This window comes from Mirounga leonina, unplaced genomic scaffold, assembly GCF_011800145.1.
Source record: "Mirounga leonina isolate KUSES-001 unplaced genomic scaffold, KU_Mleo_1.0 Mir_53, whole genome shotgun sequence".
NCBI classification, from domain to species: Eukaryota; Metazoa; Chordata; class Mammalia; order Carnivora; family Phocidae; genus Mirounga; species Mirounga leonina.
Window position 1 is genome coordinate 79,056,814 of NW_023270807.1, and position 25,740 is coordinate 79,082,553.

At 39.7% G+C, this 25,740-nt stretch overlaps 1 protein-coding gene across 9 annotated transcripts in view; it reads left to right on the forward strand.

Annotated features, from left to right (window-relative positions):
* Positions 1 to 25,740, forward strand: part of NCOA7 (nuclear receptor coactivator 7) — a 156,151-nt gene that overhangs the window by 76,080 nt on the left and 54,331 nt on the right. For 8 of the 9 annotated variants that reach the window (XM_034990526.1, XM_034990527.1, XM_034990532.1 and 5 more), the window contains 3 exons: positions 4,050 to 4,270; positions 20,406 to 20,485; positions 23,732 to 23,839. In XM_034990526.1, coding sequence (XP_034846417.1) covers positions 4,050 to 4,270; positions 20,406 to 20,485; positions 23,732 to 23,839 — 409 coding nt within the window. Of the gene's footprint in view, positions 1 to 4,049; positions 4,271 to 20,405; positions 20,486 to 23,731; positions 23,840 to 25,740 lie in introns of those variants that run through there. The other variant, XM_034990531.1, reaches the window with a different exon arrangement.

The window sequence follows — 25,740 nt, forward strand, 5'->3', positions numbered from 1 at the left end:
AACCACAGGTGGCTGGCTAGTGGTTACCATATTGGACAGTGCTGTGCTAGATATTTATGTCTTCGGCACTTACTAGATACAGAAACTCATGGACCTCAGGTTTTCATCATCTCTCTGGACTACTGTTCACAAGATAATTATTCTTTTGTTTTATTATGAAACATGGAATTAGGGAAAGAATCATATGGAACTAATTTAATACTAATTAAAGAAGTATATAGTTTAATGCATTTTAAATTATATGTGGCTAATATATTTTCTTTTTCAATCAAGCGTCTAATTAAGGAGATGTGAGAGTTTTTGACACATGCTGCTAATTAAGAAGATGGTGAAATGGCATGTTCGTAGGAGAGCCCTAGCTGGGAGAGCAGATCTCAACCAGACAGAGCCCAGTTTATTCGCTCATTTATTTGTTCATGCGTTTGGAAAAAGCTTCCTGAGTACCTCCTGTGTACCTTGGAGAAGCCCCGGGAGTATGGCATTTTAACAGAACTTACTAGACAAATCCCTGCCTTCAAGAGGCTTTCACTCTAGTGCTCACGAAAGCCTCCTCAAAAGCCTCCTCTGATGCCTCTCTGTGTTTCATTGCTCTGGATGTCAGAAGCGGCAGAAGAGACCCCTGCAGAGACAAAGCAAGGAACTTGCTCAAGGCCCTGGCTCTGATTGTTGCCAGTATCCTGAACTTATTTCCTTTAGGAAAGGAAAAAGCTTCAGAGGAAAACAGTTTTCATTCAGCAACTAAAAATGCTTTCTTTAGCAGTAACACCTTGTTTATTTCTTCAGTCTACTAACGCTGGGTTGGGTGCTATTTTTAATTTTAAAATTTTAATTTAAAAAAGCCAAGAGATTCCAGAATAAGTCCTTTAACACTCCTTTTGGTAGGGACGGGACAAATAAGCAGCTCAGAATCATGACCCAAGCCACCCTGCTTCATTCTTCTGTGCCTGGGGAAGGTCTGTGATTTCCCTAACTCCTGGCTTTCCTGTTCTCTCCCAAACAGTGACTGCTTCTGAGCGTTAGCATTTCATTTGATGTAAGTTCTGTGCTTTTTACCTTTCTGCATTTTAATATTTTTGAATATGAATAAGTACAAATTTTATAATAAAACAAAGAATAATTATCTTGTGAACAGTAGTCCAGAGAGATGATGAAAACCTGAAATGATTCAATGGGAGCAGAGATCAAGAAGAGAAGGTGAATTTGAGAGGGAAGGATTTAGGAAACAACTGATAGGGCTTGGTTACAGTAGTGAGGGGAGATTGAATAATAAAACTTGTTTTATGTAATTATGATCTCTTGAAGAAAGATAGATGCAGCATAACAAAATAAAGGTGGGTTTTAGGACTTGTATTCACAGCTATCAAATATAAATATGTCTCATTGTTTACAGTCATTCATCTGCTGAACATGATTTGCTAAGTATTTTTTTGGTGCACAGTATAAATCTACATTTGGGGTCATTAGAAAAAGCTTGCTTTCTTTTCTCGTGTAACCTTTTGTTTTCAGTTTACCTTAATTTAGTGATGACAAAACCCTTTTGTGAGAATGTCTTACCATGGTAGATACTGACTTGCAGAACAGCAGAGAAGGCTTAAACAGGAACGTTTGAAGAGCATTAACTATACCACGTACGTCAGATGGCAGTTAGTCCCTCTTAGACAAGGCGTTAAAAATGTATCCCTGCTTTGAAGGAAGGATTTTTACAGTGGGCTTCCCGAACTCACATCTGATTTCCAGTTATGAGCTCAGAATGCTATAGTCGTGTTGATAAACTCCAGAGAAACAAATTCTCATGAGTGCTCTAGTCAAAATAAAAGATGTAGCTGATTGTAAAATTAGTGAAGTATTAAATTGGATGCTGTTTTCTGTTAAACAAGTTTGGTATTGCTATTTTCTAGGGTTTTTTGGGGGTTTTTTGGAGAAAAACAGCTACTTTTGGCTATAAGTGTTGACAGTAATGGGTCTGTGCAGAACAGAGGCAAATGAATAAAATGATGTACCCCATTTTGTTATTTCCATGTGTGAAAACCAGTCTCTAATGAGATGTCCCCAGACGGTGCTGCTCATCAAAACATGTGCCCTAGATCTGAGTGAGTTTAATGATCATGGGGACCGCAAAATGAGGACATTTAAATCAACTTAAAGTGGAAAAATCCAAAAGAGCAAGAAGCAGTATATTTCAGGCTGCATAGAATTAATTTTTGACTCCTCTTTTCTCTCCTCCTGGAAGGAATGATTTTTGGAAGTGGGCAATAAGGTTCATCTCAAGCATGGTTTTGATAAGCCACTGTATCAGAACATCAGCCCATCCACAGCCAGCTTTTTGGACACAGATATCAGCTCTGTGCCTAGACCTCCCTAAGCGAAGTGCTGGTTTCTGTAAGATATCTAGGTCATTACGGCATTATGCATACTAATTTCAGCCTCACATAGTAATCTTGATCAAGAGAGAAATTGTTTTATTAGGAACATTATCTGACTCAACATTGCAAAGAGCCACCCACTCTTACCAGAAATAATAAAAAAAATTAAACAGTTTAAAATCTGAGGTTAGAATATAAAGTGTCTGTTGAATAGAAGTCCTTTTTATGAGTTTCCAGTTTGGTTTGGTTTGGTGTGGTTTTTAATAGGTAAACATAAAAAGATAGTGAAACTAAGCAATGGGGAGGGTATTCATCTATGATTTTTGTCCAGCTGCCCTTTCTCCTAGGCCATATACTCATTTATTAGCCAATGAAATCTAAGAACATGGCTGCTAAGTGTTCAATGAATTACAGCCTAGTTGAAACATTTTGTTAGAATATGACACCTTATTTCCGAAGCTGAATGGGTCATGTATCCTTAGTTCTCATGTCATTATATGATTTATGAGGGGATATTTTACTATTTCTGTTTCTGTTTGTTTGTGTTGTATGTTGGCATAGATTATCTCAATTGATCCTAATAAAAGACCCTAACAATGAGGGTCTCTTATTTAACAAGGGACCTCTCCAAATTGTTAAATGGATTTGTTCAATGTCACGAAACAAAGAAGCAGAAAATCTAACCTTGGTCCCTTTGCTACCCGCTGGGTATCTCATTTTCCTCCCAAAACATTTCCTTATTCTTGCCCAACATCAAATTGTATAGATGCTCAAGAGAGCAAAGGAACTAGACATGTATGTATAAGAGATAGCTGACCATGTGTAAACAGAAAGGGAACGAGCAAAAAGAGTCCTAATTAAAAATATTTACATAGGAGCAGACTGCCACATATACTAGAGGCCAGAACCCTTGTTCTCTACCTTCTGGTAAGGTAAAGGCATTCTTCAGAAGGGCTGGTAAGTATGGAGTGACACATCAATTAGAGTGATACATCAGTTGGAAAATATTTTGAGTTATTGGATTTCACCAAGTATAGTAAACTTCATCTCTTTGACTTAGGAGTAAGGAATTAAAAACATCAGATATGTTAACTATGTATCAGCTATTAGTGATCCGAATGATAACTTTTTATATTGTCATTATGGCATTTTCTGTCTCAGGGAATGTAGCTCTTTCTTCAGTACTACCGTCATATGTATAAAGGAAAAGAATTGCTCAGACCTGAACCAGTTCGCCAAACTTTTATACTCAGTGTGTGAATCAATTATAAAGGATTTAGTTTTACAAATGTGTTTGCCCACTGAAAACCGAAATTCACTTTCTCTCTCTTTTTTAATGTAACACTGCAAACATGGCAGCCATATATTTTGATTAAGAAAATGCTCAACATTTAATAGCCTGTAGAAGAATCTAGTTTTTCCCCAGGCCTGGAGGATTTCCTAATAATTTTCTGAGATCTAAGTATTGAGGATATAAAGTTGAGGAAATGCTGCAGGTCTCCATGTAAGAATTTTTAAGTGATTAGGAAAGAAAAAAGTAACAGGAAAATGTGATTAACAGTAATATAAAGAAAGTATTTTCTGTATCAGTTAATTAGTTTCTGAAAGCCCAACAGCATGAAACTAATATAATTCCTCCTAGAAAATCATTTCTCCAATGTTTTCCCTTTTTTTTCCCATTCCTAGATTGAAAAAGAAAAAACAAGCCAAACAAAATGCAGAGACAGCCTCAGCTATTGCTACAAGGACCCATACTGGAAAAGAGGATGCTAAAACAGTCATTTTAGAACAAGACAAATGCAACATTGCTGTAGAAGAGGAATATATTACTGATGAGAAAAAAAAGAGAAAAAATAATCAGTTAAAGGAGATCAGGCGTACAGAACTAAAGAGATATTATAGTACTGGTGAGTATCGGTGGCAATACTGCAGTATTTTCATTTAAAATAGGGCCGCCTCAGTCAGTCAAGTGTCCAACTCTTGCTTTTGGCTCAGGTCGTGATCTCAGGGTTGTGAGATCGAGGTCTGTGTTGGGCTCTGTGCTGAGTGTGGAGACGGCTTAATATTCTCTCTCACTCTCCCCCTGTCCCCCCTCTCTCTCTCTCCCTCTCTAAAAAACAACAACAACAACAACAAAAAAAAAACAAAAACAACTAGTAATTTTTAAAAGACTATTTATAACTGCTCATCATCATTATAATAACAGTAGCAGTTTATTGAGCACTATGATGTACCACCCACCCTTGTTTTATATACATAGTCTTGTGTAAAGACAAAGTCTTGTGTAAACGGACATAATTTGGTGTGTCTCATTTAACTTTGTGTTTCTAGGATCTAGCACCTAGTGTGTGCTAATAAATATCTATCCAGTGGATCGTCACCTTCCCTGTATGAGAAATATTTTTCTTAATGTATATAGACATATCCATAAATACGTTGCTGGAAATGCCTGAACTGTTTGGCATCAGCTGGGCAATAGAAAATTGTGGAGAAATGGCCTAGCATCCATCAGTTAAAAACAAACACACACAACTTGAGAGTTTTAGTTAAGGGATTTTTTTTTTTTTTTTTTAAGGTATCTCTGCACCCAGTGTGGGGCTCAGACTCTTAACCCCAAGATCAGGAGTCACATGCTCCACCAATTGAGCCAGCCAGGCGCCCTTAGTTAAGGGGAATTTTAAAAGAAGGCTGCAATATTCTGTAGTTTCTCAGAGTATTCATTGCATCTTACACTGCATTAACAGAAGTGGCATAGCTAGCATGAGGGAGGTGATAACCCTGCTTTACTGGGATCATCCATTTCACACCTACTGCTCCTGTCACCTGCAGGGCTGGGGTATGTCAGAAGAGCGTGCAAAGAAAGGGAAGCGGGAGTCAAACCTTGACCTTGATGTGGCACACAGGATACAGGGTACTAAGAGCGCTAGGCTAAGGGACAAGACGGCGTCTCTGAGAACGGACTGCAGGACAGTATGTGAAACGTGCTCTTGCAGCAGATTCTTCCGGGGGCCCCACATTTGGTAGCAGTTAATGCCAGAGGTACTGGAAGACAGGTCTTGTCTCCATGTTTAACAGAACTTTCTAGCAGTGCTCATCAAAGATAAAATGGGCTGCTTCTGCTGGCATTGCTCCAGCAGAAGGTAGATGAGGTACCTGCTGTGGAGAGTCCACATTGCGATTATATCATACATGGGTGATAGTGTGATTACATCATGTCTTACACAGCTCAACGGATGCTTTTAATCTCAAACCACTTAGTGTTTCATAAAAAGCTGTAACCGTCAACTGTTGAAAGAAACTTCTGTGTGATTAATAGACTTGCCTTAAAATTTAAAGTGTTGAGTATTACCCCTTCTTTCCAAAAAGAGGAAGAGGATTAAGGAGAATCGCCTTTCTCATTTTCTTTTACATATGATTTGTGCACCTTGGAGATTTGAAAATGTGTGGTTTTGAATAGTTGTGCAGCTTAAAATATTATCTTTTTTTTACCTTTATTGTAAATGCTGTTGCTTAAGAAGTATTTTAAAGTGGAGATATTTTGGGGCCCCTGGGTGGCTCAGCCGTTAAGTGTCTGCCTTCGGCTCAGGTCATGATCCCGGGGTCCTGGGATCAGGCCCCGCATCGGGCTCCCTGCTCGGCGGGAAGCCTGCTTCTCCCTCTCCCACTCCCCCTGCTTGTGTTCCCTCTCTTGCTGTCTCTCTCTCTGACAAATAAATCAATAAAATCTTTAAAAAAATAAAATAAAGTGGAGATATTTTGCTCTGTAGGTTTCCCCGAAAGAGGCTGGTAGAGTCCTGGTGGCTGAGGTTTCTTTTAGTCAGGATGCTGTACTAACTGTAGATGATGTGTTAGGATAGCTTTTTAACGTGCTGCACTCTGTTGCACGTGTAATGCTTTGTATCTGAAAGAATACCTTTCATTCTGCTCTTTACCTAACCAACTCTCGCTTGACCACAGAATCGGGTCAGCCATCATTTCTCACAGGAAGCCCTCCCAGTCCATGGCCAGCTTAGACTCTCCTTCTGCATTGTCATTATGGATTTATTTATCTGCTTTCCTGTTTATAGGCTGTCTTCATATGGACCCTGTATTATTAGCTTGGTGTAGTATCTGAGTTACAGGTGTTCCTTAAATGTGCATCGAGGGTATGAACTAATACATAGATGAATGAATACTGTTTCAGTTTGCTTGAGTTTCATGAAAATTCTGGAAGGATACAGCTGGCAGTACAGTAGTTGGGTCAGAATTAGTTTGTGATTTTCTAGACTGGTCTCGAGATCAGTCTAGATGACATCATAGTTTTTCATCTGCTCTCAAGAATGGCGATGATCATAGGATACGTGTCTTTCTCTGATTGACTTATTTCGAAGCTAGTAGGAAGGGAAAAATGAAGGGGGGGAATTGGAGGGTGAGAAGAACCATGAGAGACTATGGACTCTGAGAAACAAACGGAGGGTTCTAGAGGGGAGGGGGTGGGGGGATGGGTTAGCCCGGTGAAGGCACGTATTGCACGGAGCACTGGGTGTTATACGCAAACAATGAATCATGGAACACTACATCAAAAACTAATGATGTAATGTATGGTAATTAACATAACATAATAAAATAAAATAAAATAAAATAAAGAATGGCAATGATAATTGGTTTGGAGGTTTGGGGCCTTCCCTTAGGAGAATTCAGTGCTTAGGTAAAACCACTAGATGGCCATTGAATTCCAGAGTTCTTTGTCCTTTTCACTTCCCTCTCTAGCTGACAAACACCCACGTGGGCAGGCTTGCTTGGTCTGATAGGGCTGACCTGGCATATTCCTAGAGTTCCATCCCAGGGTGGTGTTCTGTACCACTAGGTGGAGTAGTAGGCCTCAAATCAAGAGTAATCCCATTTCAATTTCGTGGCTCTCGTCTGAGAAGAGACACTAAAATGGGAGGTTCTTTTCAGCCACACTAAGGATTTGGACTTGGCTAGCGTCTGTGGAGAGCTGTTCAGAGAACTGCATTAATTGTGTGACATTGGGTAGAAGTCAGCTTGAAATCAGGTGGAGCTGGTTGGAGACTGGGGCAGAGGGGAGAGGGCACCCTACGGAGAGATTTTGCTCATAGAATCAGCAGTATTTGGTGACCATTCTAGTGTGTGAGGGACAAAAAGAACAGAGTCAAGAATTGACAAACTGGAAAACTCAAGAAGGAAAAAAGAGTTCAATGTCAGTTTGTGTTTGGAGATGTTTTGAGGTGCCAAGTGGATTTGTCCAAAGGGGCCTAGATTTCAGGTGAGAGGCCTAGAAATTGTGACGCAAAGGTGTGACGTAAATCCACACATGTCAGAGAAAAAACAGGGAATGTAGAGAGTCAAAACAAAAAGTTAATGGAGGACACATGATAAGGAAAGTAGAAAAACAGACTGGAAGAACCTATAACAATATGTTGATAATCGTTTTCTCAGAGTACAGAAATTGCAAGGGAGTTTTGTTTTCTTCACTTTTTTTTTTTTTTACATATTATACATTTTACAGTTATTTTTAATGTTAATCGAAAAATACAGAGAAATGAGTAACAGTAAACCCAAGGGCTTTGCAAAAAGATCATTAGACAAATGTAAAGTTCTATGATCAATAAAGGAGGAACATAGTAACTTTCTATAGGTATCTATTTGCACATCACTAACATCTACCTAATCTAAGGAACAAAATGATGTTTTTACTTGTTGAATTAGATTTATCTGTGCCTCATGTAAGCCTCGGGTAACAATTCATTGCTGTCTCCTGACACTTAGAAAACACAACAGTTAGTTATCTATAAAAGATGTTATGGAAAGATGAGTCACTGCAGTTGCCCCATTGTAGCAAAATGGTGCAGATTCTAAAAATGTTTTGTTTCTGAGAGGGGAGCAGGAAAATGGCAGTGAAGTAATTACAGGGAGGCAGATGGTAGCAGGTAAATCTAGATCCAGCACCTAGTGTAGCACCTGGCACACAGTAAACATCCCAGACATATTATTGACATATAATTGATATACCATTGTATAAGTTTAAGTTATACAGCATGTTGACTTGATACATGTATATATTGCAAAATGATTATCACCATAGCTTTAGCTAACACCTCCATCGGGTCCCATAATTACCATTTCTTTTTTGTGGTGAGAACTTTTAAGATCCATTATTTTAGCAACTTTCAAATATATAATACAGTATTATTAACTATGATCACCGTGCTGTACGTTAGGTCCTCAAACCTTACTCATCTTAGAACTGGAAGTTTGCACTCTTTGGCCAACATCTACCTATTTCCCCCATCCTCCAGCCCCTGGTAACCTGAGAGTGATCAAGAGACATTCCTTCCTTTTCCTCTTCCAGTGTCAGCACTCCCATTAATGCAGTATATTGTAATCCATTCTTGTCATTGTTGAAGCAAAAAGTACGGTCACTGAACCAAACAGCTATGTTTTAAAAAACCTTTTGTACTAGAGCTAGATCTGAGTCTAGTCCTATTATAATTGATCTGTTTAGTCCAAATATTGTTCCCTAATTAATCTGTCATATCATATTTGTATTAGGAGAAATCTCAATGTGATTTGGGCTGAAAAAAGGACAACAGATCAGACTAAATATGGTCAGTGATTTTTCAGCTTGAGCAATTTGATTGAAAAATCAAATTAGAAGTGAACTGGGGAAAGGGCAAAGGAAAAATGCTCCAATACATTGATGGTGGGACGGTAATGTGGTCAAACCTTTCTAGAAGGCAGTAACCATTGTTATCAAGAGACTTACCTTTTCCATACCCTTTGACCCAACAATTCTGTTTGTAGAAATTCACCCTAAGGAACCAGTCATGAGCATATTAGAAGATTTAAATACAGTGACTATCATTTCATTGTTTTATTTATTATTTATTTTGTTATTACATTATTTATTTATACTTTAAGTTTTTATTTTAATTCCAGTTAACGTACAGTGTTATATTAGTTTCAGGTGTACAATATAGTAATTGAAAGTTCCATACATTATCTGGTGCTCATTACAAGTGCATTCCTTCATCCCCATCCCGTATTTAACTCATCCCCCCAACCTGCTACCCTCTGTTTTTTCCCCTTTTGCTCATTTGTTTCTTAAATTCCACATATGAGTGAAATCATGGTATTTGTCTTTCTCTGTCTGACTTATTTCACTTAGCATTATACTCTCTAGCTCTCTCCATGTCTTTGCAAATAGCGAGATTTCATTCTGTTTTATGGCTGAATAATATTCCATTATGTAAATATACCACATCTTCTTCATTGCATTGTTTTAAATAGTGGGAAAATAAAAATAAATGACATAAAATGGAAGACTATGTGCTATTTTTAAGTGATGTAGAAAAACACTGTGGGAAATTTTCACAAAATATTGTTATGGTAGGAAAGCAGGTTGGCAGTGTGTATAGATTATGATTCCATTTCTGTTTAAATAACTCCCCTATATACAGACAAAAAGGGAGATGGAGAACTGCTGGCCTGATAGTCACCAGAATGCAAACACTGATTCCTTCTGAATAGGGGTAACATGGGTGATTTTGTATTTTCTTCCCGTGTTCAACGGTATTTTTTCATGACCATTTATAGTTTGGATTTGTACAGAATTGATCTTTATATTTCTTATTTTCTTCTAAATTTTAAATTTACCTAGCTAAGTTTTTGATCCATTTATATACATATAAAAAAAAGCTACCTTGAGTTTTTGGATGGTAGGACAGAACAGCGGCAGGTACAGGAAGAGCAGAAAGAGCCTGTTTTGGATGAGTGTCTCCTGTAGGTTAGATGCTTTATTTCATTATTTAATTTACTAGTAGTCATGATCTAATGCAGGTGGTAGGAGCCTATTTTACAAATGAAAAAAAAAAAACAAACTAGAAGCTGAGTAACTTACCAGAGGTCCCACTGTGAATCGGTGTAAAGCAGGGATTTGAGCCCAGCTCTCTGGCACAAAAGCCCTAAGGAAACCATTGTACATTGTTCTGCTTCCCCCGAGTCAACTCTGAGAGAGAAAGAAGGCAAAAGTTAAATAAAATTTTAGTGTTTTCTCCATAGCTCCAGGGACATCGTGGTTTCTTAGTAAGGAGAAAAAGTTGATTATACATAGAGTTTCCATTTCCCCTGAGCTAGAGTGTGAATGATGATAAGGTTGAAATTTCTCTCTGGGCTTAACTGCTTAACCTAGTCTTATATATATAATTACAGTCAACACACTCACCAGTTTTATGGCTGGTATGTCAGAAGCTGACTGGACAACTGAAGTACTCTGTTTGCTTAGATACCTAGTGAGAGTTTAGTTAACTCGTTCCACAAATACTTGAGGGCCTGCTCCCTGCTGAGGGCACTACTAGGCTCTGAGGTAAAGAATTCCACCATAAACAACTCCCCTGCCCTTCTTCTTGCATTCTAGATTTTAAATCAGGTGACTGTGACTCACGTTAGTCAAGGACTATATTGCCTGTGGCATGCTGGAAGGAAGGAAAACATCTGCATGGTATTACCCTTCATGTCAACAGAGGAGAAAACATGGAGTTCATATTTAGTATAGTCCGTTCTTCCTCACATCCCTGCCGTCTCCATGAAGGTTGCTCATGACACACCTTTTAAAAAATTTTATTGTAACAGTTTATGATTCAGGTGTTCCAAAATTACCCTTACGATGCTAAATAATAATATTTAATATTTTCATTGCACTCTTGACAGAATGAGGCCAATAATTTCAGAAGTGTGTATCACCAATAGAGAACATATTCTTTAAGCAAATACAAATCCTGTATTTTTCTTCAAGGACATTTCTAACTTTATATTTTTAACTATTAAATCTTTAATCTATCTGCATTGATTTAAGAGTGATCTAGATTTTTCTCCAAATCTTAACTGGAGTTCACCCAACCTCATTTAATAGTAATCCTTAAGGTTTCCTGAGTCCTTGTTTCACACATTGTGGAGTGCTTTACCTTAATCGAATTGCCTTATGTAAGCCTTACAGTAACTCTGTGGGAGTCCAATTGGTATCCGTATTTATTTATTCTTAATTTTTGTGTGTGTGTGTGTTTTTTAAGTAGGCTCCACGCCCAACGTGGGGCTTGAACTCAGGACCCTGAGATCAAGAGTCACATGCTCTATTGACTGAACCAGCCAGGCACACCTGTATCCCCATTTTACATGCTGGGAAACTGTCTTTGATTAAGTAAAGTTACTTAATCACACAGTGAGCCAGGGCAGACCAGTACTGTCATTCAGTCTGTCTGATGCCAAAGCCTCCTCTCTAACATGAAGCTACATGACATTTATGGGAAAAGCCACTCTTTTCTTACTGGTTTATAAAGGCATTTTTGTGTTACATTAAATTCCTTCAATATAGTTCTCATTTTTGATAATTCACATTTTTTTAATTGCTATGGCTTTGTAATCATTTAACATAATACAGGGTTCCTACTGTCTTACTTTTAATTGCTTTGGCTTTATAATCATTTGTTTTAACATCAATACAGGGTTCGTACTGTCATTTTTCTTTTAAAAATAATTTTGGATAGTCTAATGATGTATTTATGCTTCCAGAGAAATATGATGATCAATTTGGCATGTTTCCCTTCTCCAAAAAAAAATTTTTTTTATTTGAATTGTGTTTAATTTAAACATTAATTTGAAGAGAAAGTGAAATATTTACAAGAATGAGATTTCCAATTTAGGAACGTTATATATACCTCCCTTTATTCAAGCTTCCATTTAAAATTACAGTAAGCCTTTTAAAATTTACATATATATACACACACACACACACACATATATATATACACACATAATGAGATAATTGCAAGATATATATATATATATTTATTCCTAGACATTTTCTAGTTTCGTACTATTATGGGCTGGGACTTTTCAAAACACACTTCTATCACAAATATAAAAGACTATTATATCTGGCCACCTTACTGAACAATTTCATGATATTCTGGATATTTTTATGACGTTGGTTCTTTAAGTAGACACTTCATCTGCTAATAAACAAAATGTCATTGCTTTTCGGTATGTAAAACTCTTTTATCTTTTCCTTTGACGAGGGATTCCACAACACGGTTGAGTATAAACCATGGTAGGAGGAATTCTTGTATTTGTATTGGTGTTTTGATATTTGCTTTCAGTTTCTGCTATAAGCGCTCATCTCAGTTGCCTTGCCCCGGGTATGCTTTTGGAGAGTTTCGGGCTTCATTTCTAAGGAGACGGTTGGTGAGCAAGCGAGGACACGTTCCATGCAGGTGCAGGCGTTGTCTCCGTGCTGTGAAAGGTGGCCTCCAGAGAATGGCAGAGATTCTCTCTTCAGCCTCGGGAGTTCCAGACTGCCGGCCTCCGTTGTGTTTGCAGTGTTGCTGCTTTCATCTCCATGACAAAGTTTATTTTTATTACCTTAAATTCTTGTGGCGTAGTCTTGTATCATCCTAGGTTAGCCGCTTTGTTACAGTTTAGCGGGTTGGGAGTTGTTCTGCCCAGAAGCCTTAAACGCTTTGCTGGAACTGCTCTTAGTCATGAGCCTCCCACAGAACAACCGGCCGAGAAGGATAGGGTGGAGCTCCTGCAGTGCCTGAGGGTGTTCCGTCCACTGCATACCCTGGAGTCTTTCTTCTAGAAAGTTGGGGTGGGGGAAGGGCCTCACAAGTGCCTTAGTTCAGGCTGTGTTTCGTAAGGAACAAGCCCGGACAGACCAGGAAGTGATCTCAGGAGGTCATTCAGTGCTTCCAATCTCACAGGGAAATTGCTTTTTTAATATACAACTTCTAGGGTTCTGTTGATTTTTCAGGAGCATATTTTTTTAATGCATATCAAAGAGTAACTAAAAGTTCTTAATGTTAAGGAAGTTTACTCCTATTTTTAGTTTTCTAACTGGTGTTATTTTTTTAATTTTGTTATTTTTTTTAATATAATGGCTGTTTAATTTCATTGAAGGCTTCCTTGGGATGTATCAAGTGATCAGATCTGGTTTTTCTCTTTTAAACAATTTATAATCATCTATCATATTAATGTTCTATCACTCCTGTGTTTCGGGAATGAAATCTTTTTGCTTAAGGTTTATAATTCTTTAATACCCTACTCTATTCAAATTGCTATTAACTTACGTTGACTGCATTATTATCAATACTAGCATTTGTTAAGCACTTACTGTGTGCCGGGCTCTGAGATAAATGCTGTGCTTGTCATCTCGTTTAATCTTCTGAACAACATTATGAGGTAGTTCTTCCTTTTACAGATAAGGAAGTGGAGGCTCAAAGATTTCAAATAACTTGGTTAATGTTGCACAGCTGTGAGAATGTATCAGGCTGGCTAGTTGAACTCAGTTCATTTTGACCCCCAAACCAAACTGTAATCAGAAAAATGTTTGGTGACATAAGGGAGATGGCACATGACTTGATTTTTATGGTTTATATCATCAAACTGTCACAGTCAAATGTATCAGTTCCCAGTATAGGGATATGCCTGTCATTGGAAGTGGATTCTTCTGTTTATAAATCAAGGTGCCCCTTTCATAGAGAGATCTGGAGAGACATAGACAATTTTTGCCTCTACAAATCCATCTCATTTGGATGCCATGGAAAACTCTCCTCCTTTAGACAAGTTGTTGAGGGTCCTATGCTGTCAGCTCGTGTACCCCCATTCAGATGGTCTTACGATAGAGACAGAAGGAAGGGAGAGAATGGATTGTTCGAGAAGAGTAAGAGGAGCGTACACCCACACCCCAAGTAAGTGTGAGGCCAGTACAGAGTTGGCCCTGAGACTTTCACATTCTGTTTGTGCTTACTCACACAATTGATAACAGAAAAAAAAGGCTATATTCTGTCTTTCCTATATCTATACAGAGATTATGGAATCAAGATCCAGGGAATTCACAGTTGTCTTTTGTCTCTTTTCAAGGGCAGTAGTGAACAATGCCCATTGTCCTGACTTCACCCCATCTCCAGTAGTCTGTGACAGGAGCCCGAAGCTTAGGTTTGAACGACATGGGTATTGTCTTATTCTTGCGTTTTTTTCCTCAGAACCAGAACATCTAGCCCGCGCTGCATTCCTTAACATCCCCTACCCATGCCCCAGCACACTTACAGCTCAGATCACTGCTTGAATCCCCCCAAATTCCCTCTTTGAGTCTGAGCCTCTTTTTCTAAAACCTCGTCGCCACTTGTGGTAGGCAGGTCTGTGTCCTCATTTCCAAAACCTGTTCAGTTACACAGCAAAGGCTGAATTAAAGTTATAGATGGAATTGAGGTTGCTTCATCAGCTGACCTTAAGGAGAGCATCCTGGATTACCCAGGTGTGCCCAGTATAAACCGCAGGGCCCTTAAAAGTGGAAGAGGGCAGCAGAAGGGGAGGGAGAGCTAGAGAAATGGCACGTGGAGGGGGGCTCGGTTGGGTGTTGCTGGCTTTTGCAGGTGGAGAAAGGGACCTTGAGCCAACGAAAGCAGCCTCCTTGTAGGATTTGGAGGAGGCAAGGAAATTAGTCTTTCCCTGGGACCGCCAGACACTGATTTTAGCCCACTGAGACCCATGTCAGACTTGGAAGCTACAGATCTGTAAGATACTAAGTTTGTGTTTATTTTTCATGTGGAGGCAACTACATTTGTGATAATTGGTAACAGTAGCAATAGGACAGGAATACATCGGGCCACTGTCTTCGCTGCAGCATCTCAGGGCCCCTCACCTGCCACTGCTCTCGCTTCGCTGCCCTGCTCGTGTGCCCTGCACCCCCCGGGTGGCTGGGGCAGCGCGGTATTTACTCACTCCACACCTGGTCTGACACCGTGGTGATTAGAGCCCACGCCGTGGTGAGACCGTACTGCTTCTTTCAATATTCACGTCGTTTTGAAACCTTAGTAATCCATTCAAATTTCACAATCCCTTAAGCTCCCAATCCTGTCTTCGCCCCCCGTTTCACTTGAGCGAAAGGCCTTATCCCCACCTTACTGAGCAGGTTAACACCGTCTGTGTTGAGATCCTTCCAGTTTTCACATCAGGGACCGTGTGGCCTCCCAGGGATCCGTTTGTAGGCGTTCGTGTCTCTTCCTCTGTGTGGATTTGACACTGGCAGTACGGGCTCTTCCTTTAACTTTTCTCCACGTGCGCTCACTTTTCCGAGCCTTTTACTCCCCACTCCCAGGAGCACCCTTCTCCTCACTCCCCACATCTAAGCTTTCCTTAGGGTCTGTCCTCAAACCTCAGAGCCTCTTAGAATGTATTCCTGTGGCAGCTGTAACCGCATCCAAGACTTCACAGACCAGCACTGCAGAGGATTCCTTCACATCCAGCCTTCGTGCCCCTGGAGGCCCTGGACCTCAGCTTCGTCTAGCCCCACTGCACAGAGAGAGGAGTCATCTTTCAAGAAACGGGACTAGAATCTCCTCAGATGCTCGGGCCAAGAGCCTTGTGTCGCAGACACTCCCGGCCCTCCCCTGGGGTGGAAAGAGAGGAGGCACGACTTGGGGGCAAGGCACCTGGTCCACCTGGGTCAAGGTCAACACGGGTGCCCCCACATCCGGGACTTATGAGAAATGAGAGGGGCTGGGCTAAGGGGCCTTCGTTTCTCTCCTCTAGGGGTCTTATCAGTTTTGTCACAGTTACTTCCTTATTAGGCTGCAAGAAACTGCCTCTGAGACTTTTTTTTCCTGAGGCGGGGCAGGTAGGAGGTTCAGTTGCTTTGCTCTGAATGGCTTCTGAGGACCATCTGGCCAAGTTTCCCCTCCGGCAGGAGATGCTGTTCCTTCATTTGCTCCAGGTTCTCCTAAGCAGGGGGAGGGTCCAACCTTGTGTAAATATAAGGGTCTGAGGAGGCTGAAGCAGGAAGTAAAGGTGTCATTATCACTGGGAGATCCTTCCATCCTGGGAGATGGTGATGGGCCCTCCCCTGAAACCCTGGAGGTGGAGCCCCATCCTGCAGCACGGCAGAGGAGTCCTTGCCCAAGGCAGCTCCTGTTTCTTCTCGGCTCTCTCCAGGGCCAGAAACCTCTCCCGTGCTTCATGGACTACATGCTGCAGAGCCTGTCCAGGTAAGGTATGCAGGACTTCGCTTACGGAGATACCTTGCTGGCCATCTTTAAAACAAATGCAAAAAAAAAAAGAATAGGAAGCAGCATGAAGCTTTACCTTGTGCTATTATAAAAAGAAAAAGATTTATTTATTTGAGAGAGAGAGAGCATGAGCAGGGTGAGGGGCAGAGGGAGAAGCAGACTCCCCACTGAGCAGGGAGCCGGATGCGGGACTGGTTCTGAAGACCCTGGGATCATGACCTGAGCCGAAGGCAGACGCTTAACCGACTGAGCCACCCAGGCGTCCTAACACTGTGCTGTTGTGAAGACAATTGAATTAGGTCCTTAGAATTAGCCGGTGTTTTGCTGTCTGTATTGAGTCAGTTGTAAAAATGGCTTGTGGCTTTGATAAGTTCATATGATATTCCTGGTGTGATGTTCTGTCAGTGACGATGTTGCCCCTAATCAACCTTGTCAGGCTCATTGACCTAGATTGGGAAGTTCATTTGATCATACGTACCGGGTATCATATTAAGGCACGAGACATCCAAAGATGGGTGGATATCATGTCCTACCTCAAGAATTTCAAAATCTTAGATTCTGGAGGGAAGGCTTTTCTTTCTCCCTTTATTTATAATGTTACTATGTTTGACTTTTTTCTGGCCTACCCACCTGAGACAAAGGAAAAGTAATTTTTGTACTAATTCAGGCGTACAAGTTAACTTTATCCTGAGAGCGTCAGCCAGCACCTGTTTTTCTTTTGCAGCTGAGCAGTATGGAAACTCATGGTTTGGTGGCTTCTGACAGTGTGGTCCACTGGGACCAGAGAGAATTATGCACAGTTTATGGACAGGCATGGACCCGAAGCTGCCACAGATGGGAAGAGGATAGGCTCTAGAAATGGGAAGTGCTTACAAAAGGATGGGAAGAGCCTGTTCAGAAAGCAAGAGCACCTACAGTGACACCTGTTTGTAGTGACAAGAGAAGGGCCTGAGGGTGGGCCAGAGAGTAGAGCTGCCTGGTGATGGGTATTGAGGAGGGCACGCTCTGCCTGGAGCACTGGGTGTTATACAAAAGCAGTGGATCGTGGATCACCACATCAAAAACTAATGATGTATGATTAACATAATAAAACGTAACATAATAAAATAAAATTTTTTAAAAAAGGATGGAATACCAGATCATAAGCGTTGTAAAGTACTAAGATTGGGTTTTTCATCAGGCTGTGTAAATTCTCCCTATCTGCAGAATCTAGAGATCTGGAGATCTAAAAAACACTGTCTCCTCTTCCAGAAGTAATTTAGGTGTGGCCACCTGAGGGTGGGGAGGTCCCTTTTTTTATAGTCTGGAGGCATTTCCAGAGGCTCTTTGGTTCTGTGAATGGACCCAATTGAACATAAAAATGACTGGAAAGGGACTCTAATGACAGCATCTATTCCTTTTTTCTTGGTTTTAATATAAAGGAAATATTTAAAAGGCAGATCAATACCACATGAATTAACTCTTTATGTTTCTGTGTTAACTTCCGGTTCTCAGTACAGTACACTCCTATCTGTCATGTGGGTGCAGTGATCTTGTTGATCGAGCGTGAGGTGTGGGAGGTTGTAGGATGTCAGATGTAGAGCGCTGAGCTAATCTTCTTAGTTCATGGCGTATCATCACTGGTCGGAGCTGGGCTCCCTGTTATTTATTCATTAATTTCTTTGTATCCTCATTCCCCACTCCCATTTCTCTCTCTACCGCATGCATTCTGCTCTGTTCGGTGTGTAGACTTTTATTTGGATGTGACCTTGAAAAATGTGTAGTTGCTTTGTGTGCATCTATTTTAAATACACCTCATGGTATTGTTCTGTACATCCCATTCTTTTTCTCTTGATGTAAACATGCTGCAGTGTATACTTCTGGCTAGTTATTTCTAATTACTGGCTAGGATCCCAGAGCATATCTACTACATTTTGCTTACCCTCCAGCTTCCTGCTGTCACCAATGATGCTGTTAGGTACATCCTCCAGCAAGTGACTCGATGATATATATAAAGTATATACCTCTTGCGAGAGGATGTAGGTCTGTTAGATTGCTGAGTCATATGGGCTGTATATATTGAATTTGCTGCAGTGGCTACACCAGCTTACGTTCCTCCTAGCAGTTCACATCTCTGCCAACGCTAAAATTACCCAACTTTCTGATTTTTGCCTCGCTAATAGCTAGAAAATGATGCCTTGTCTTAATTTGCATTTTTCTGATCACATACAAGTTAGAGCATCTTTTCATGTAGTTAATTCAATTTTATATTTTTTGTCACTTAAATTTTTTTTTTTAAAGATTTATTTATTTGAGAGAGCGAGAAAGAGAGAGAGAGTACATGAGAGGGGAGAGGGTTAGAGGGAGAAGCAGGCTCCTCGCCGAGCAGGGAGCCCGATGCGGGACTCGATCCGGGGACTCCAGGATCATGACCTGAGCCGAAGGCAGTCGCTCAACCAACTGAGCCACCCAGGCACCCGTCACTTAAATTTTTATCCATTGCAGTATGTCTCTCTGGTTTTCAATATCTGGGCTGATTATATTAGGATGTATTTAACCATGAGAATTAATTTGAATCATAATGCAGCTGCTAAACCTTAGGTTGACCTGTTTTGACCTATAAAAACAACAAAGTCTATGGCCCAACTTACAATATGTTGTTGGGCATTTCGGTCTTCCCAGATTTTCAGCATTATAAATAAGATTGCATGAACCGTATGTTATGATATATGGCAGTTTTCTTCTTTTGAATTTTTCCTTAGGATAAAAATCCCTAAGGGAAAGATTACTGAATCAAAGAATGAACATTTTTATGGCTATTGTTGCATATTGACAAATCACTTTCTAAAAGGGCTTGTGCCCTGTTGGTAGGAATGTAAATTGGTGCAACCACTGTGGAAAACAGTATGGAGCTTCCTCAAAAAATTAAAAATAGAAATACCAGATGATACAGTAATTCCACTACTGAGTATTTACTCAAAGAAAATGAAAACACTAAATCAAAAAGATATATTGTAGCACTATTTACAATAGCCAAGATATGGAAGCAACCCAAGTGTCCACTGATAGATGAATGGATAAAGAAGATGTGGCTGTCATATATATATGACAGTGAGTGTGTGTGTGTAATATTATTCAGCCATAAAAAGTAATGAAATCTTGCCATTTGTGACAACATGGATAGACCTAGAGATGATTATGCTAAGTGAAATAAATCAGAGAAAAAAAAATACCATATGATTCTACTTATATGTGGAATCTGAAAAAACGAATAAATAAAACGGACTCTTAAATACAGAGAACAAATTGGTGGTTGCCAGAGGGGAGAGGGTAGGGAGGATGGGTGAAATAGGTGAAGGAGATTAAGAGGTACAGATTTCCAGTTATAAGATAAATAAGTCACAGGGATGAAAAGTACAACATAGGGAATATAATCAGTAATAGTGTAATAACATTGTATGGTGAACATTGAGTAATGTACAGAATTGTTGATTCACTACGTTATTTTAATTACACTTCAATGAAAAAAAAAGTAAAAGAGTGGTATTGATTCACATTAGGCATCATGTATATCATAACTAGTTTTACTCTAACTCCATCATTATATCTTATCATTTAAACCATTACTTTAATAACTATAAAATGTTACCTCATTGTTATTTGTACTGTTTGATTATAGTTAACATAAATCATTTATTCAAGTGTTCATTGATGAACTACTTTTTTAAGAGTATGGTCTATTTGTGCCTTTAGTCCATTTTTCTAGTTGTGTCTTTTTTTTTTTAAGTCAGTTTGAAAGTGTTGTATTTTTTTTTTTTAAGATTTTTAAGTAATCTCTATACACAATGTGGGGATTGAACTCACAACCCTGAGATCAAGAGTCTCATGCTCTACTGATTGAGCCAGCCAAGCATCCTGAAAGTGGGTTTTAATGTCCTGTAGATTACCCTATCCTCGATCCCTGAAAATGAAATTATTCATTTATATACATTTTATTCTTCAGATGACAATCAAAACAAAACACATGATAAAAAAGAGAAGAAGATGGTGGTTCAGAAGCCCCACGGTACTATGGAATACACTGTAAGTATAAACAGGAGGTATAAACATTTGTTAATACCACTGGATTTACATGATGTTTCCCCATGACGCATCCTGTCCCTTAGCTGCATTCCTCTTGTGTGCCCATTAATTAATGAAGCTTCTTAAGACCTGTTCTAGGTCATTTCTCTTCTGTATTTTCTCTCTGGGCAATCTCATGTAAAACGGTGACTTGAATTACCTTTGATATGCCAGCAATGGCCAACTTTAGGTCTCATCCCACCCATGCCTTCTGAGTTCCATAACCAGACTCACTTGCCTACTCATCATATCCATTTAGACCTCCAGGCTTGGTATTTTTCCAAAAAGCAATGGCTCCATCGGCCACACATTTCTGCAAGCCAGAACTTTGTCCTTGACATCTTCTTCCCATGACTCTCCATGTTCATTCTTATCCCCTGTGACCATCCAGCCAGATCCCTTCATTTTACTCTCTCATAGATTCATGTTCCTTTACATAATTTATCTCAGTTTATTGATTCACTAATGTGATTGTTATTTTAATGTCTGTCTTGTGCCTTAATTCATGGACCCATGGAGAAAGACCCCTTTTTGGTCACCATTGTATTTCTGGGGCTCGCCGGGTACAGGCTGCCATATTGTTGGATCAGTAGATGAATAATGCTGTGCGTGTGTCCATACTGTACCTTCACAGTATGTGCCGTGTACTCATCTCTCTCCTGCAGCATGAACTCCTGGAGGCCAGGAGCTGTGTCCATTTATCCTAGCTCTGCTACAAAGTGAACATTCAGTTCTAGATTTGTTTTAATTCACTTTGAAGTAGCATTGTTGAGGCGTGTTCTCTGACTTCTAATAAGAAAATAAGTGCTGTTGTCATTGCCTGGTTGGGATTTTCTCCTGTGTATATATTTTCTACTCATTGTTCATATGCTGTGCCAGCCTCTATATAAGGCAAACAGCAAGACCTGATCCTTCCCTGGCATTTCTTTTGGAATGGTAAATGATCTCCAAGCCTTCTAGAGTCACACAGGAGAGCCTGGCACAGGCATTTTGTGCTCAGTGTTCTGTGAACATCTCCAGGCATCTTTCTGGGGGTTAAAGGACTAGTCCTTTCCAGAAGGGATTTGGGGTAATTTTTCATTTCACTTTACCAGAGTCTACAGTATGTTTTTGAACCCCATAACACCTCGCACAGTGCCTTACCTCCTAGTAGGTACTCAAGAAGTATTGGATTATTTATCATTAAAAACAATATTAACTCTAAAGCCATGTATGTATCCAGCAGTATTACTCACAAGCCCCTCCAAAAAAATGAGAAGCGGTATTGTCTAGGAGATGCTTCACAAAGTATATACTAAATGATGCAGTGAGAGTAAATAGCAAGCCCCATGTTAACTCCTAGAAACAGGTGATCAAATTAGTAATGCAGCTGTGCCTGCCTGTTTGATTGATAGGTTATGGAGATTAGTTTTACTTGGCAAGTTATTTTTTGTACTTGTCATTGGAAATAAAAGGTGATTCATACCTTTGTGTTTAGAGAACCATGCTAGCACTTACTGGATTACTTGTTTTGCTCCAGAGCTGTGGATGTTCAAGCATCTGTTTAATTTTTTGGGTTTTTTTTGTTTTTTGTTTTTTGGCATCTGTTTAGTTTTAAACATTTAATGATTCCAGTATCTGTCCCAGGGTCTGTGGCTGGATTCTATATTTATGTCTTATCCTTATGTAATAACTCCAGATTGTTAATGTTTTTCTCCTTTCCTAATCTCCTTCCCTAAACTCCCTAAGCAGTATATTCTACAAGTTTTTTCTTAAAAATATGAAGCAAATTTTTTGATCACTTGCCATGAAGTAAGTGCTGTGAAGCAGGAATTATAATTATCTGTTTGATGAAGGAAGACCCTGAAACATAGAGAAGTTAAGCAAATGACCCAAGGTCACACAGCTAGTGAGTCGCAAATCCACAATTCAGATCCAACAGTCTGGCTCTAATCTCCATTCTCAGTGTGTCTTGTACTGATTCCTAAACCCTGAAACCTCCTAGATGTGAATATATTATGTAAATGTCTAATATTAAAAGAACAATACATGCTTTAAAACATTTTTATTTTTATTTTTTTACTTTTAGTAAGGCTGGTTTTGCCCAGGGTAGAAGTAGGGACATATGGTTGTTAATTTTTCAGTGCCTTTTAAAAATACTACCTTGTTCCAGAAATGCTTTGAGGTCATTTTAGTGTCACCTGTAACTATGAATTTGATTAGTCTGAGACCGTTCATCTAGTTGGGGGGTTTTTGATGCTCAGACCAGTGGTGAGTTTCATTCTGCTTCTGCATCTTCACTGGTCCACGACGTCCCGTCACCGCCTCATTCAGGACTTACCTGGGGAAGCCAGTTCTGTATTTCAGGACAGCCACAGGTCTTGACCCAGGGCTGTAGATGGGAACTTCTTAGTGACACACACCAGAGTGGCCTCCCACTAACAGGTCCCATCCAGTGACCCTAGACAGGGAGTTTGAGATATCGACCTGCCCAGAGGCAGCAGACTTTTTTGGGAAGTTTCCCATCATCTCATTGCCCTCTTTGGTCCCATTTCCCCTCTGTTAGAGAAGGAGAGAGACCTCCTCCTGGGGCATGTATCATAGGTTTCACAGATTTAGACAACATTAATTTGGCTGACCATGAGAAGTTGTCATTTTAATGACTGAACAGTGATGGGTAGCTAATCTGAATTTCTTACCGATTTCGTTGCCTTCCATTGTATTCATTTGTCAAATGTTTGAGTACCTTCTGTGTGTTGGCCATTGTGCTGACACTGGGGAAATCAGCCATTAACAGGTCACCATCCAGGAGCCTTTAGAGCAGTGGAGAGACTGGCAAGAGACAACATTGAGAATAGAGAAAGTAGCCCTGACTTCTCTGATGGGTGGGTACGGTGTATGTGTTTTATTTCTTCTCTACTTACAGTTTTGTATTGTATCTCATGGACTTCTACTCCATGCAGCTAAGTTGTGCAAAAGCAGATTTAGAAATCTAATTAGTGGACACTGAAATTTGAAGATAAGGGAGCCCAGATATGAACTGATTTAAGACTTTGCTCTTCCATGGTTTTATTAAGGCTTGAGAATGTATCCACTTTCTTTTTCAGAATATGCCTGGATAGAACTACTTTTCATTCACTCATATCACAAATAGATGAATGTTGGAAAGGTTTTTTTGTTTTTTGTTTTTGCTTTATATTTTGAATCTTGTTTGTCTGATTATTCTAGGCTGGAAGCCAGGACACCCTAAACTCCATAGCCCTGAAGTTTAACATCACTCCCAATAAATTAGTGGAACTGAATAAACTTTTCACACATACTATTGTTCCAGGCCAGGTAATTCTTTTCTTGTTGGATATTACTTTTTAGAAATTTTGCGTTTATCTTTAATGCCATTTTTAATGCTTCAGCGTCAGTTTCACAGGATTAACATTGGTGATAATGTGCATTGGTTCAATCTTTCCCTTAGATCAAGAATTCTAAAAGCATTCTGGAACTGAGGAACTGTTCAGAAATGAATACTTTGCAAATGATGAACACAGTTTACTTAACTACTTAACTATCATTAGTTTATGTTGTGGGTGTTCCTCGAAGCATCAAGAGAAGTTAAATTTGACCTTTTCTTCTGTAGAATGTAACTCGAACATTCTTAGAATGTTTTATTTAGAAGTGCAAGTTTCCGTTTATTCTGCTCCTGGGATACAAAATGGCCATCATTTTGATTTTAAATTAGGCAGAATTTTGGGGCACCAGGGTAGCTCAGTCAGTTAAGCGTCCAACTCTTGATCTCAGCTCAGGTCTTGATCTCAGGGGTCGTGAGTTCAAGCCCCGAGATGGGCTCCACACTGAGCATGGAGCCTACTTAAAATAACTAAATAAATAAGGCAGAATCCTGTCGTTTTTGTCTTGATTTGATACCTGAAAAAAATGGTCAGTCAGCCAAAAGCAGAGAAATTCAATAGGACTATCAAGAAAAAGCCATATGATTTTTCCCCAGGTTTTTAATACTTTATTTATTAAACTGAATGAAATTGACTAATTGTGTAATTTTGCCACTGTCGGTTAGACCAGCAATTTCTTTTAGTACCTTCCACATATTTAATAATATATTCTTGTATTTCTACTTTAAAACTACATTTAGCCAATAAATATATATGACCCAGTCTTTGGTAGGTCCTGACTGAGGCCAAGTTTCCCCTCCTGTCCATAGAACTGTCTGCTTGCCATGAGCACATGCTGGTTTCATTGCTGACTTATTTGAGCATCTTTCTGTCCCTGTACATGACAGTGACATAGGATTCTTTCAGAATAGATACTGCTACTTTTAAGTACAACTTTACTGAGGAAATGCTGATATTGTTCTTTGCATTTCATTCAAGGGCCCCATATGAAGCCAACAGGCCCTAAGTTGGCCAGTTTGTATTATGGTGCTTTTAGTATTTATGTTCTTGTCAAAAGGAGAAATTAGTGGGGCGCCTGGGTGGCTCAGTCGTTAAGCGTCTGCCTTCGGCTTAGGTCATGATCCCAACGTCCTGGGATCGAGCCCCGCATCGGGCTCCCTGCTCAGCGGGGAGCCTGCTTCTCCTTCTCCCACTCCCCCTGCTTGTGTTCCCTCTCTTGCTGTGTCTCTGTCAAATAAATAAATAAAATGGAAAAAAAAAGAGAGAGAAATTAGCGTACTGCCAGTACTGGGCAGCTGAGGGGAAATATGTATTAAAACTCTTCAAAAATTAATAAAAATTTATCTCCAGGAAAATCAACTGGGGTTTCTTATAATCTACATAATATGTCCCTGATCCATGGCAGAGAACCTACATGTATATTTACTAATTCAAGGCTAAAGACTATAGTCACTAGAGTGTAGGAACGTAATTTAGAGTGATTTCTTATTAACTATGTCCATAAACAAAATATCGGTACTAGGTTAAGGTCCAATAGCCAACTGGAGGTAAAAGGACTGTTTTATTTTTTTATTTATTTTTATTTTTTAAAAGATTTTATTTATTTGACAGAGAGAGACACAGCGAGAGAGGGAACACAAGCAGGGGGAGTGGGAGAGGGAGAAGCAGGCTCCGTGCTGAACAGGGAGCCCGATGCGGGGCTTGATCCCAGGGCTCTGGGACCTTGAGCTGAAGGCAGACACTTAATGACTGAGTCACCCAGCCACCCCAAAAGGACTGTTTTAATATGCCAATTGTAATGGCAAAAATGCCCAAAATGGGAGCCCTAAAGCTTTG